General features: G+C 41.5%; 1 protein-coding gene across 6 annotated transcripts in view; it reads right to left on the bottom strand.

The window, feature by feature from the left end:
• The window catches only part of CTNND2 (catenin delta 2), a 947506-nt gene that overhangs the window by 387147 nt on the left and 547759 nt on the right, over nucleotides 1-12600 (bottom strand). For all 6 annotated transcript variants that reach the window (XM_004274484.4, XM_033436579.2, XM_033436580.2 and 3 more), the window contains one exon: nucleotides 2770-2964. In XM_004274484.4, the coding sequence (XP_004274532.1) occupies nucleotides 2770-2964 (195 nt within the window). The remainder of the gene's footprint in view (nucleotides 1-2769; nucleotides 2965-12600) is intronic.

The raw sequence follows: 12600 nt of genomic DNA, 5'->3' as shown, positions 1-12600 counted from the left end.
ACCGGGGCCCCTGACAGTGAGAGCATGGTGTCCTAACCACTGGACCGTCAGGGAATTCCTGGGAAAGCAATCTTAAAATGTTTCTTTATTGAAGTTTAATCTTGCCTCTACTAGATATAATTTAATACTATTGTATAATATGTATGTAATTTATAAGTGAGAGATATATACCTGTATTAAAAGCATTTTCTCAAACATGTGGGTTCTGATAGAGACAGTTCCTGGAGGTGCAGGGTTAGCTGGGAAAGGGTAAGGACTTGAAATGAATTCAGGATAGAAATAGGGAGTAACCTGAGCAGGGGTGAGGGAGAGAGGGCTTGTGGCTTTATGCTTAGGAGCTGGAGACATGGCTTCTCCCCACCTGTTCCCAAGAGACCATTCATGGACTTCTGTAAATTTCCATAGTGTTGTAGAAATCAGCATATTTCCTCAAAAGTGCCGCAAGTTCAAAGATGCGGGCAGGGAGGGTGTCTTGGGCATCTGGATGGCATACCTCAACAGATCTCGGCCAGGACAGAGGTTACTATTAGTGGGAAAGGGCTGGGCAAACAGATTGTCCCCTCTGAAGCACTCAGAGGACACTCCTGCCTTCTCTCAGAGGAGAGATAGGAGAAAAACACTCATTTATTCATTCAGCCTGGTTCTCCACTGATGGCTTAGAATGGGGGTCAGCAAACTTCTGTAAAGCGCCAGTAAGTAAGTATTCTCAGCTTAACCAACCATATGGTCTCTGTCACTATTCAACTGGGCTGCTGCAGGGTGACAGCAACTACAGATGATCTGGAAACAAAAGGGTGGGGCTGTATTCCAATAAATGTTTATGGACTCCGCAATTTGGATTTCATATGACTTTTACATATCCCCAAATATTATCCATCTTTTGACCGCAAACCATTTAAAAATGTGATAATCGTTTTTAACGCGCAAGCACTACTACCACAGGTGACGAGCTGGATTTAGACTGTGAGCCATCGTTTGCCAACCCCTGGCTTAGAGAAAACACTACTTTTGTTGTCGTCATTGTTTTTTTGTTGTTGTTGTTAAGTGTGAACATCAGTCCTGGTCCTTAATTTGAGATCGATGAATGAAATATTTTTTTCCTATTGTGGCTAATTTTTCATTAAACCTCCAGAAGTTTATCAACGAGAGCTAATTCTAAAAGCCTATGAATATGGAACAGGGAATCAACATAATCCCTTTTGTTGTCAGTTTTTCTTCAAATTAGATATTGAATGTCACCGAGATTGTTATCTTTGTCTTTTATAAGGAGTGGGTGGAAATAAAATTACCCTAGTTAATAATATGCAACAAGCTAAATGTTAAAATAGCCCAGCCTCAGACTGGAGTAGACTTAGCAGGCTGAAGGTGAGAGAAACTCTGACAGAAGAATAAATGGGTATTCTTTCTACCTAAACTAAGATATGTACTATTAACACTGGATGGCATTTACAACGTCAAGAGTAAAATCAAGGAGTATTCTGTGCTTTTCTTCCTATGATGCAGTGAAATACTGAAATGTAAATACCAATAATCAGCTAGAAAAGCAACGTAGCTTGCCTGGATTTCAAAACATATAAGTTAGAATCACAATGAAGTTTAACAAAATTGCTATGATCTACTTCTTGGGAACTGGAAGTTACAACAGTCTGAAGATGAAGTGCCTGGTGCCAAGGCCTGGACCAGAGCTTCCACATCCCCATACCTCGGCCCCTGCCCGGGATGATAATGTGTATCATTAGAAATGAAGGAGACAGCTCTACTGTCTGCAAACCGGCAGCATAATGTTTTCTAAGCTAACTTAGCCATGGGAGGCTTTAGAGGAAGTGCAATTCTCAGTATCTTAATGATATTGATTTTACAGTTAAGATAAGTGTGCTCTAGCACATTTAATCATGACACTTGACCAGTTATTTTGCAAATGGCTTCATGTTCTGGAAAACACTTGTCCTTCCTCACGTGGCCTAAGGTTGTGTCAAGTTAAAATATATATTTAATCCAGGAAAGCTATCCAGTTGAATGAACCATATGCAATTGCCAATAACCGACTTTTCAGAAATAATTTCATATGATTCAACCTAATGGTGTGTATGAAATAAATTCTCAGTTGGCTTTACAAAATATGCTACATTTTTTAGTAAATATGCTTCCTTCCCACCAAGCTTGCCAAACAGGTAGACTGTGTCATTAAAAAAGTTACCAGCATGAGGCATATGCCTTTATATGTCCTGTAAAGTGACCGTGCTTCCCTAAAGTAGTTATAGTCATTAAATACGTTAATAAGGATGTACAAAAAATTGGTACTGCTCCTTCGATTTGCCTGTGTGACAAAATGAGCTGACAACCCCCCTGTACTTATTTCATTTACAATCTACTCAGGGAGCTAAAGTGGAGTCATATTGGGTTTCTATCCTCATCACAAACATCAACGAGAGAAGCAGGTATATCATAATGTTTCTGAGGAAACAGGACACACACACACGCACACACACACACACACACACACACACACACACACACACACCCCTTTCACAAGGGAGTGTTCTTTAAGCTTCCAAGCAGGCCCACCCCTCTGTGGACAGGCCCCCCTAAGTGGACAAGCCACCCCTCTGTGGACAGACCCCCGTCTGTGGACAGGCCCCCATCCATGGACAAGCCTGTGGACAGGCCACTCCACTGTGGACAGGCCCGCCCTCTGTGGACAGGCCCACCCCTCTGTGGACAGGCCCACCCTCTGTGGACAGGTCCCCCATCGGGGTCCTGAATACACACCTGTGCTCGTGCGGTACGTGCCCGTGTGTGCTGGCGGCAGAGGGTCCCCCTGGCTCTGGCTGAGACTCCTCATGGGGGGCTTCTGATAGACGCGGTCTTCATAGATGGGGTCTATGTGGTGCTCTGGGGACTGCAGGGCTCGCAGCTCCGGGCCCAGGTGGCCATGCTGGCTGCTGTATGAGGCCCGGGACCCAGCTGAAAGGAATGGACAAGGAGACAGTAAGACCCGACCGACATTCAAACAGAACTTGTTTTAACCAAGACGTATTTGAATCTGGGGGGGACAGGAATGTTGAACTCTGCAGAAAATCAGATGAATGGCAGGAAGAGGTCAAGCTGATCAGCTTATCTGCATCACCCAGCTGCCTTGCTTTGCGCCCAAACCTGATCTCTGTATAAGGATGATAATGATTCTGAGATAAATGCCCATTGAACAGGGCCAGTGAAATAGCATCTTTCCCAGCCTAACGAATGTAACAGGTTTCCTCATTAAAGAGATCAGTCAGATTGAAGTCAAACCTAAAGAGCTCTTATTATGACTTAGTCCTTGCACCTGAAATTTTACGACAGGAATTCTCATTTAAAACGATGAGCAAATGCATAAGCCGTGGTGGCAAGCCATCTTGATGTTGTTCCTGAAAAATGGACCAGAATTTGTTCTCTCATCAGCAGTTTTTCCCTGGACAATGAATGAACCAAAATGTTCGGACTTACAGTAGTCTAAATCCCTGAGAGAAGCAGATTTTAAAGAAAAAGGTTTTCAAGTTACGTTTTCCTTTACTCTTACCTTCCAAATGGAAGGATCTGCATTTAGTCTACCTTCCTCTGAAACAGTTCAAATGGTTGCCACAAACTGGTTTAATTTATAAATCGAGGCTACATAGCATTTGCCTGTAGTGGTCGTAAATCCTTATTTGTGTCTTTTTTTTTTCTTTTCTTTCTTGCACTGTATAGGAAGAGGTGTGGCTTTGAAGCAGTGCTGTGGGACAGGGAATCTCTGCGCAAGAGGAAACACTCTCATGAGGGTTAAGAGCTTGAGTTGACACACGAAAAAGAAGATGTTGACTGAGAGCAAATATTTCGTCCGAGGGAAAGCCAGAGTCACAGGAGTAGACATGCCAGGAGAATCATCTCCACGGGGACAGATAGAGTGGAGGACATCTAGGGACAGTGAAGGGGCATCAAGGAGAGAGAGTTGTCTAACAATGGTGAGTACAGGACACACACAAAACCCAAACAAGGCTACAGATGATTTTAGCAAAGACCCTTCAGCTAACTCTCCAAAGCTAATAACCCGCATGGCACGCTGGGATTTCACTGTCAACTGCCTTTGAATCGTCCCAACTGGGAGCCCTCCATTCCAGCTTAAAGTTAGAGGGAGTTGGAATTCCTTGATTTTGGTAGTGTTTGTGGACACTTCTCCCTCTGTCCTGCTGCTTCCCGGCCTTCACCGGTGGCCACCTTAAAGCCAACATCTTCAGTGCTCAGTGATTGGGCTGCTTCCTCAGAATGATCTAACCCCAAGGATTTTGATATTCTTGTCTAGTATATTTGAGGACAAAGCCATGCAAAAGTTTTGAAATTGCCAACAGATAAATGTTTTACTGGTTTATTTTACACAGGCTGCTTTATATTTAAATCAACAGAATAGAGCAATTCTGAAGGAGTGGGGCAGTGCTAAGACTTCTATGAATTCAGTCTGGATAACAAACACTGAATGTTTTGAGGAAGGGAAGGGAATCAAGTGGGCAAGTTCCTTACCTTTCCCTTTGCTAGTAATTAAATAAGTTCTGATTTAGAGAGCGTTCAGATGAGTGATAGAGTCAAAATAACTGTTTTACATAATTAGGTTCATTGCATCTGATTTATCAAATGCCAACATCACACTGAATATTATCACATGCTTATATCTTCCAGGAATCTATTTAAGTACGATATGCCTTGAGTTCCTGCTGTCAGTTCTTTCTACCTCTGAAGGTTTTGATAATATTGCCAAGGACTTACAAGTGTAAAAAACAAGGAAACAGTCATTACATCCAAATGTCATATAGTTAAATAAAAGTTATCCATCCCTGGTAGATTTAGAGGTGTAACTTTATCACCATTCCTTGGTTCTAAGCAGCTAAAAATATCCAATGATGAACAGTAAAAGGACCTGCTGATCTTTTAAGTGGCGACATGAGCTGAGGGTATGTGTGAAAATCCTCTTCTTATAAGCATTTACTGGGCATTAGGAAATTTTTATTAGTATCATAAATCAGAAATTAATGGCCAAGGGTCCTAGGCAAGGAGCAAGAATCTTAAGATAAGGCCTACCTCTGTGGATATCAGAATTTCTATGTGCTGGTATTCAGAAAAATGCAATAGTACAATTATTAAATATTTGAAGAGTATACTACACTTTTTTATTAGCATGCTTTTGACAGAACTGTAAGTTCACAGTATTTCCCTGTGGAGACACTTGTACAAAATACCTTTGCATATTTAAGCATTATGCATAGAGCTAAGGCATTTTAAACCAAGCATTGTTTGCACTCCTTTTATCCACTGTGGTCAGGTTTTAGTTGCTCGTGGCTGGGTGGGCACAGTTAATGGGAAGAGAGACAGAACTAGGAGAAAAAAGAGGGGCAAGGAATTAAAGGCTAAAAGTGCAACTTCTGGAATTCATGCCCTCTACCACTCTTGCAAGAAAGAACATATCAGGCCCCTACTAACAAGGCCTGTTTTATTTTGGGCAATTTCAAGAAAAAAATAATCTCATACAACCTCTTCTCCGAATAGGCTCCAAAATTTCATGAGATGGCGTATACATTTGCTGATTCAAAGAAAATACACTTTTCTTGATACACGCACCCCAGTGTTCATTGCAGCACTATTTACAATAGCCAGGACATGGAAGCAACCTAAATGTCCATCAACAGAGGAATGGATAAAGAAGATGTGGTGTATATATACAATAGAATATAACTCAGCCATAAAAAGGAATGAAATTGTGCCCTTTGCAGAGACGTGGATGGACCTAGATACTGTCATACAGAATGAAGTAAGTCAGAAAGAGAAAAGCAAATATCGTATATTAACACATATATGTAGAATCTAAAAAAATGGTATAGATGAACTTATTTGCAAAGCGGAAGTAGAGACACAGACGTAGAGAACAAACATATGGACACCAAGGGGGGAAGTTGGGGGTGGGATGAATCGGGAGACTGGGATTGACATATATCCATTACTATGTATAAAACAGATAACTAATGAGAACTGACTGTATAGCACAGGGAACTCTACTCAGTGCCTATGGTGACCTAAATGGGAAGGAATTCCAAGGAAGAGGGGATATACGTATACATGTGGCTGATTCACTTTGCTGCACAGCAGACACTAACACAACGTTGTAAAGCAACTATACTCCAATTTAAAAACAAGAAAAAAAAAAAGAAAATACGCTTTTCTTTAGTAGTAATTTTCTTTTACCATCTAGTTCTATTTGATAGTGAGTTCTCAGCGTTAACACTGGACTCAAAACACCATTAGTAAACATCTGCATCTTTGCCAGAAACTGGAACAATGTTAACAAGAAAAATTGCTGGAGAAACTGACTTCGTTAAAATGTCACAGATGTCCAGGCCAATTATGTTGGTGGAGAACAATTCTGAGAGCCTCACCTGGACCAAGCTCAGGGCTCAGAACAGCAGTGTGACAAAGGGCAATGGAAACATGGATGGGCCCAAGAGAAAAGGGAAAGCAGACCCCACGGACCAGCCCAACTGCATCAACCGGTCCCCCGCCATTGCAGACCCAGGTCATGCAAGTATAATACCTGTGTCCGGACTTTATGACCAATTTCTGCCACAACGCTTACAGCATCCAATGTTAACCTTTCAATGCTATCATATGCTTTTACTCGTCCTACTTCTCCTCTTCAGAAGACAAAGTTTGGGTCTAGAGAGCCCAGGCCCTGGCAGTGTTCATATATATAGTATGTTTCTGAAATCAATGGGTTTTAAGACTCACATCTAAAGCATGAACGCTCAGCTTACAGGCTAAGAGAGGTTGTGATCCAGGAGGGCTGAAGGGTAGTGTAACAACCACATGGGTGCTCTGTGCAGGCCAGGCCCTCCTGCAGGTCCAGGAGCCCTGGAGGACTGGGAAGAACCTGCAAATTGATGTAGGAACAGGCTTGAGACATTTGCTGCACAAGAGCTACCATGTGTCCTAGAACCTCAGTCACTGGCCCACTGCTGCTAGGGCTGACTTGGAAGGATGTTCAGATGGCTCAGAACAGGTCACTCCTGGCCACTCAGCTGTGGCGCTGGTAATGGGAGGTGAGAGGAAAGGTTCAGTTCTGTGGCAGAGATGTGTAACCAAGCAGGACCCTATGGGGTCTTCCTGGGACAGACCCCTCCCCCCATGTCCTCTGCTGTAGCTCCTCTCTGAAGTACCTTGATAACAGTATCTGATGTACGCTTCCTAGTTGTTTTACAGATGCTAAAACCACCACCAAATAGAAGAAATTAACTACTGGATGACCGTGAGCCCCGAGACCTACAGATGCCTAAGGATTGATAATGTTAACTGTCCTGTTACCTCACCATCAACCAATCAGAGAACTGTGCACGATCACATACCCTGTGACCCCCTCCCTCACCTGGCTTTTAAAAATGCTTTGCTGAAAGCCTTCAGGGAGTTCGGGGTATCTAGAGCACAAGCCACCCATTCTCCTTGCTTGGCCTTGGCCCTGCAATAAACCTTTCTCTGATCCAATCATTGACGTTTGGGTTTGTCTCCCTGTGTGTCAGGCATAGGAACTTGCATCGGGTAACAGATGGAGATATGGGCTCCAGGGGCTCAGAGGGCAGACTGGACCCTGGAGAGTAGAGGGGCCCTAGACCTGGGACATCCCCTGGAGCTCTGTAGGTACCTTCACTCCAGCACCACCACTTACAAGAGCAACTCCTACACAGAAGTGTAAGCAGGTAGGTTAGGGAGTCCCTGGAGAAAGAGAACCAGGAATGGCTTTCTTGACAGAAGAGAACCCATTTTGGTCTAAGCCATTTTGTGATCTATGCCTGGCTACAGTGCTTGCCGTTGAACAGATCTCAGTAATTAGTGATCTTAAGGGAGGGGATGCAGAAACAAGGGAGGAGCATTCAAGAAACAACAGTGCAGGCTTGGGGCAGGGTCCTGGTTCCTTAAGGGATATACATAACAATATACCTTTGAGTTCTGCAGAAACTAAAACACTCACTCTGGTAGAGGATGGAAGGATGATGCTGACCTTCCTGACTTCAATCAGCTAAAGCTTGGCCTCTGTCAACCTGTGCCCCAATTCTATGCTGAATTCTCCTCTGCTCAAGCCCCCTCATGAAGATGCATGGACCCTTAGCTTAAAACGTCCCCAATTTTGCTGTTTGGGGAGACTCTGCTTTGGCAAAGATCCCCTGTGTTCTCCTTATTCACTGCAAGTAATAAATCTTTCCTCTCCCTGCTCTTTGGCTTGGTTGTGGCTATTGGCTCAACACCCACCAAGAAGTGAACCCAGTTTTCGGGGAACAGAAGCTTGAAAGCATGGCTGCCTCTCCAATTCTGCACACAAAAGGGGGCCTTAGGAACACAGACGTATAATGTCCAACAGTTTGAAGTAAACTCAAATAGCATCTAAAGTAGTAATTCTACTGCTCTTTTCTTGTGTCATTTTTTTCCCAAACAAACTGAAATAGGGAGACATGATTTGGGCTCCAGATCTGTGTTTAACCAGCTGGGCAAATCAAGGCAAGTCATTGAACCTCTCTGAGCCCTGGTTACCTCTAGTGTAAAAATACAAATAATAGTATGTGTTTGTATGACATGGCATTGTGGGAGGATCAAGGTCAGAGAAATCTGTGTGAAGGGCTCTGCAACCGATAAAGCAGCGTAAACATAGGTATTCTCACGTCACTCGATCTTAGAATCAAGAAATTGTTATCTCATGAAAATACATCTTTTGATTCTAAAACACAATCAAACACTGTAATTTAAACTATCAAAGTATCAAAAACAACTTAAGAGATTTAATTGTGAAATATTATAAATGGAAAAAAAGCTGATAATTTTGTGAAATATTATTGGAAAATGTAAATTTTAAGGTTTTATTTTTTCTTAAAAAATTAATGTTGCTTTTTAATGGATAATTGTAAAGAATGAAGGAATGAATGAAGTTCAAAGGGAAAGAAATATTGAAATAACCAAGAGAAGGTGGAATCCTTTTTAGAAAGGGATATGGCATAAATTAAACTTGCTGAGCGAAGACAGCAAACATCTGCTGATCCAGAAGGAAGCCAGCGATGGACCTGCACGGAGTTCTTGACATGGAAAGTAATTACAAAGCTGAAAGGGCAAAGTATCCTCACTGCCTTGCTCGTCTCACGCCTCCACCCCACAGAGAGAGAATCCAACAGGCTCTCTTCCATTTGACCAGCAATAGAAAACACTTCTAGACTGATTTGCAAATAAATTTCTACTTGCTAGATTTTACCTAGAGCGTTCACCCGTGCCAGTTAATCCATATTGATTGATATGTTCACTCATTTAACACATATTTACTGAGTGAGCAACTTCTAGGAGTTTTGGACACCATGATGCTTAAGACTCACAAGGTCCCTGGCCTTGAAAATAAATCAGTCATCACATTTAGAGATAAAGGTACTGAAGGAAAATAAAGGAGGGTGGGGAAGGTAGACAGTGTTGGAGGGTATACTGTTTTCATATGGTGGTCAAGAAAGTTCTTTATGAGGATCTGACATTTCAGCAGCAGACTACTTAAGGGAGCCATGCTGGAGGGAGATCCATGTGTTTCTCAGATAGAGGGGACCGGAAGTGAGAGCAAAGGCCCTCTGTCGGAGAGTCAATTCAGAATACTTACAGAAGTGACAACCATATTGTCTTTTAAAAGAAATGCCAGTTAGTATACGAACTCTTTATAAGTTCATACCACAACTGATTATAAAAACTGAACAGATATTTTTTAACTCACAATTTCACAATCACAGTAACCACATTTTCAGCAAAAGGATTTGAAATATTCAACAGGAGATCACACATAAGGAACTCATGAGAACTGCATGACCAAAGATTCAGCTCAAATACATATATATATATATGTGTGTGTGTGTGTGTGTGTGTGTGTATGTATACACACATACATACATATATATACACACACATACATACATATATATATTTGCATTTGAATTTTCATTTCTTAGAATATGATTAGTTCTCAAATCTTCATTTCTTCCTTGCAGAATCATCTGCGAGACTTTGAAACACTGATTCCCGAACACAACCCCCAAAAGATTCTAACTCAGTCCATCTAAGCGTGGAGCGGCAAGGTGCATTTAATGGGCACCCCATATGCCTCATCACTCTACTACAGGAATCACCCTGACAGCCTCCCTGTCCCAGATAAATCAAAGAGAGAGGAGACAGGCATATCCGAAAGAAATCAGTATCTAATGTGTTACAACCCTCAATTTACCATTTCTTGCTTTCTTCAAATAATATCATTTACTACCACATTATGCCAATTACTTTACTGAACAGAACGAAACAAATTCATTCTGTTTTTCACTGGGACCCATTCACATTCTCTTATTTCTATACTATACAATTTCTGGCTCTCTAATTCAATGTGAATTCACTTGCTTTTGCAAAGAAACAATGTTTGCAGGTTTTCATTTGGAAATATCAATATTAGGTTCTTAAGGACACACTGCCATTGACCTGTTCTCTTCAAATTTGGGAGCCAGTTTCACATACTCATTTGCAAAGAAATGGAAGGACCTAAACGACATACTGGTCAGTGGACCACAGCAAGCTGACTCGATGAGTTTGTGACCAGGTGGCAGAGCTGAGTACTTTCATTTCTGAGATGAAGAGCTGTCTTCAGAAGAAGAGCTATAACCTTCTTGTGCTATGAAGTAAAGTCCAAAGTAAAATCTAAGAATTCAGGGTTTTTTAAAAAAAATTCTGTGTGCAATCAGCTCATGCATTGCTATTTATTAGTGAAACCACATCTTTGAAGGGCAAAATAGGACTTTTATAGAGACACATAGAGCCTGGAATAAAAGCAGATTTCCCCTCGCAAATCCCCACTGCACCTCTTCCTTGCTGAATGCTCTGATTTCAGGGTATGTTCCCTGCAGATATGTTGGCATCACTAGGCGACGTGGCCAAGCAGCATGGCCTGTGTAGGCAGAACGCCTTCCCTCTGTGAGAGTTTATGGCTTTGAACTAGGTATTTTGTGGACTTTGAACTTCTTAAAAAGTCTGGCTTGATATTTGTTATCATTAAACTCCTGGGAGAAAAATGGCCTCAGCAAAAGCACTTTCAGAAATATAAAAGGTCACATAATTTTGGTTAACTTTTTAATATCATAAATGGGTTCTAAGTAAATTGCCAAGAGATGCAGATATTACACCTCAGATGTAAGAAATGCTCGCCATGATACTTACTTGATTTATTCTTGCTTTTTGCTTTTTGACACAAATCAAAATTCCAAAATCTACTTCCTACTCCTATGCCAATTCACATATTAATTTCAGTACTTAAAGGACCCTCAAATATTTCCTGTGTATCTTGAGTCAAGTCCATGCACTAAATTTCATTTGCAAATGATCATCATTCATTGAATTAGTTTGACATCTTATCTCATATTGTTATAAATGTTAAAATATATGGACACATTTCCTATACGATAGGTTACGAGCCATATTTGTTTGGAAGGGAGATTATTAATTCATTTGTATTCAGTGGTAAAATTGTACTGAAGCTTAATAATTTCAATGTAACAAACAGGCCATCTGATGATATAAAATGATTCTATGATAAGTCTGTTTTGGAAAGCAAAAAATTTCCTCCTGTTCCATCTTTTTCATAAATCCTAGCTTTTTCCTGTATTTTGCCAACGTAATACAGCTTTGCTGCTATCACGAAGAACTTGAACGCTCACACGGTCTCTGACAATGAATAAACGCAGAAGCATTTCCTTCTGTAATTTTCTTGATAAAGCTTCCAATACAACTTATTGTAATTACAACACTTTACCTCACCTTTTACCAAATGAATACTGTCATCTATTGGGGCTCAAATACTTTACAGTGAGAATAATTTAAAGGCCAAAATCCCTGGTCAGGCTGCAGCAGTAAGTGTGCCCCTGTGATCTTATCTCCTTGTCTTTCCTCTCTAACCACAAGCATTTCTTCCCAAGCTGTTAGAAAAATAGGCTTCTTTTGTTCAATTCCTTTTGTGACAGGCAGGCATGCACAAAGTGATGAGACAGTGGTAATGAAGCATGAGTAATGGGGAGTCTGACATCTTTGCATTCGTAGGATGGACCATTTCCATTTTTATTTTCAGTCCAGGGTCATGTGGCTCCCTGCCCACACTGAACTGGATGTTGTTCTGTGTCAACTCACACATAGCTCCAAGTAAAGAGCCTGTGCAAACCTACTTGTCTAAGACGGTACTAGTACTAGTGAAACACACAAGACAGACAGTGGTGGTTTGGCGCCCGTCTGTTTTTGGTTTCTTATCTCAGGGTAGGTAGAGAGTAGCTCTGAGTGGACTAGCTGTGTGTTTCAGTATTTCTCAAAATGTCACGGGCATATGAGTTCCCTGATTAACATTCAGGTTCTGACTCAACAGGTTTGGGGAAGGGCCTGAGGTCCTGCATTTTTAACAAGGTCTTGGGCAATCTTGGTGTTGCTGGTCCACAGACCACCCTTTGAGAAGCCAGGACTTACTGATTTAGCTATGGATGTATACCTTGGCTGCTAGACGTTTTCAACTTT

The sequence above is a fragment of the Orcinus orca genome, chromosome 3, assembly GCF_937001465.1.
Source record: "Orcinus orca chromosome 3, mOrcOrc1.1, whole genome shotgun sequence".
Taxonomy (NCBI): domain Eukaryota; kingdom Metazoa; phylum Chordata; class Mammalia; order Artiodactyla; family Delphinidae; genus Orcinus; species Orcinus orca.
The sequence above is the reverse complement of the archived record's forward strand: the minus strand, read 5'-3'. Positions and strand labels throughout refer to the sequence as shown.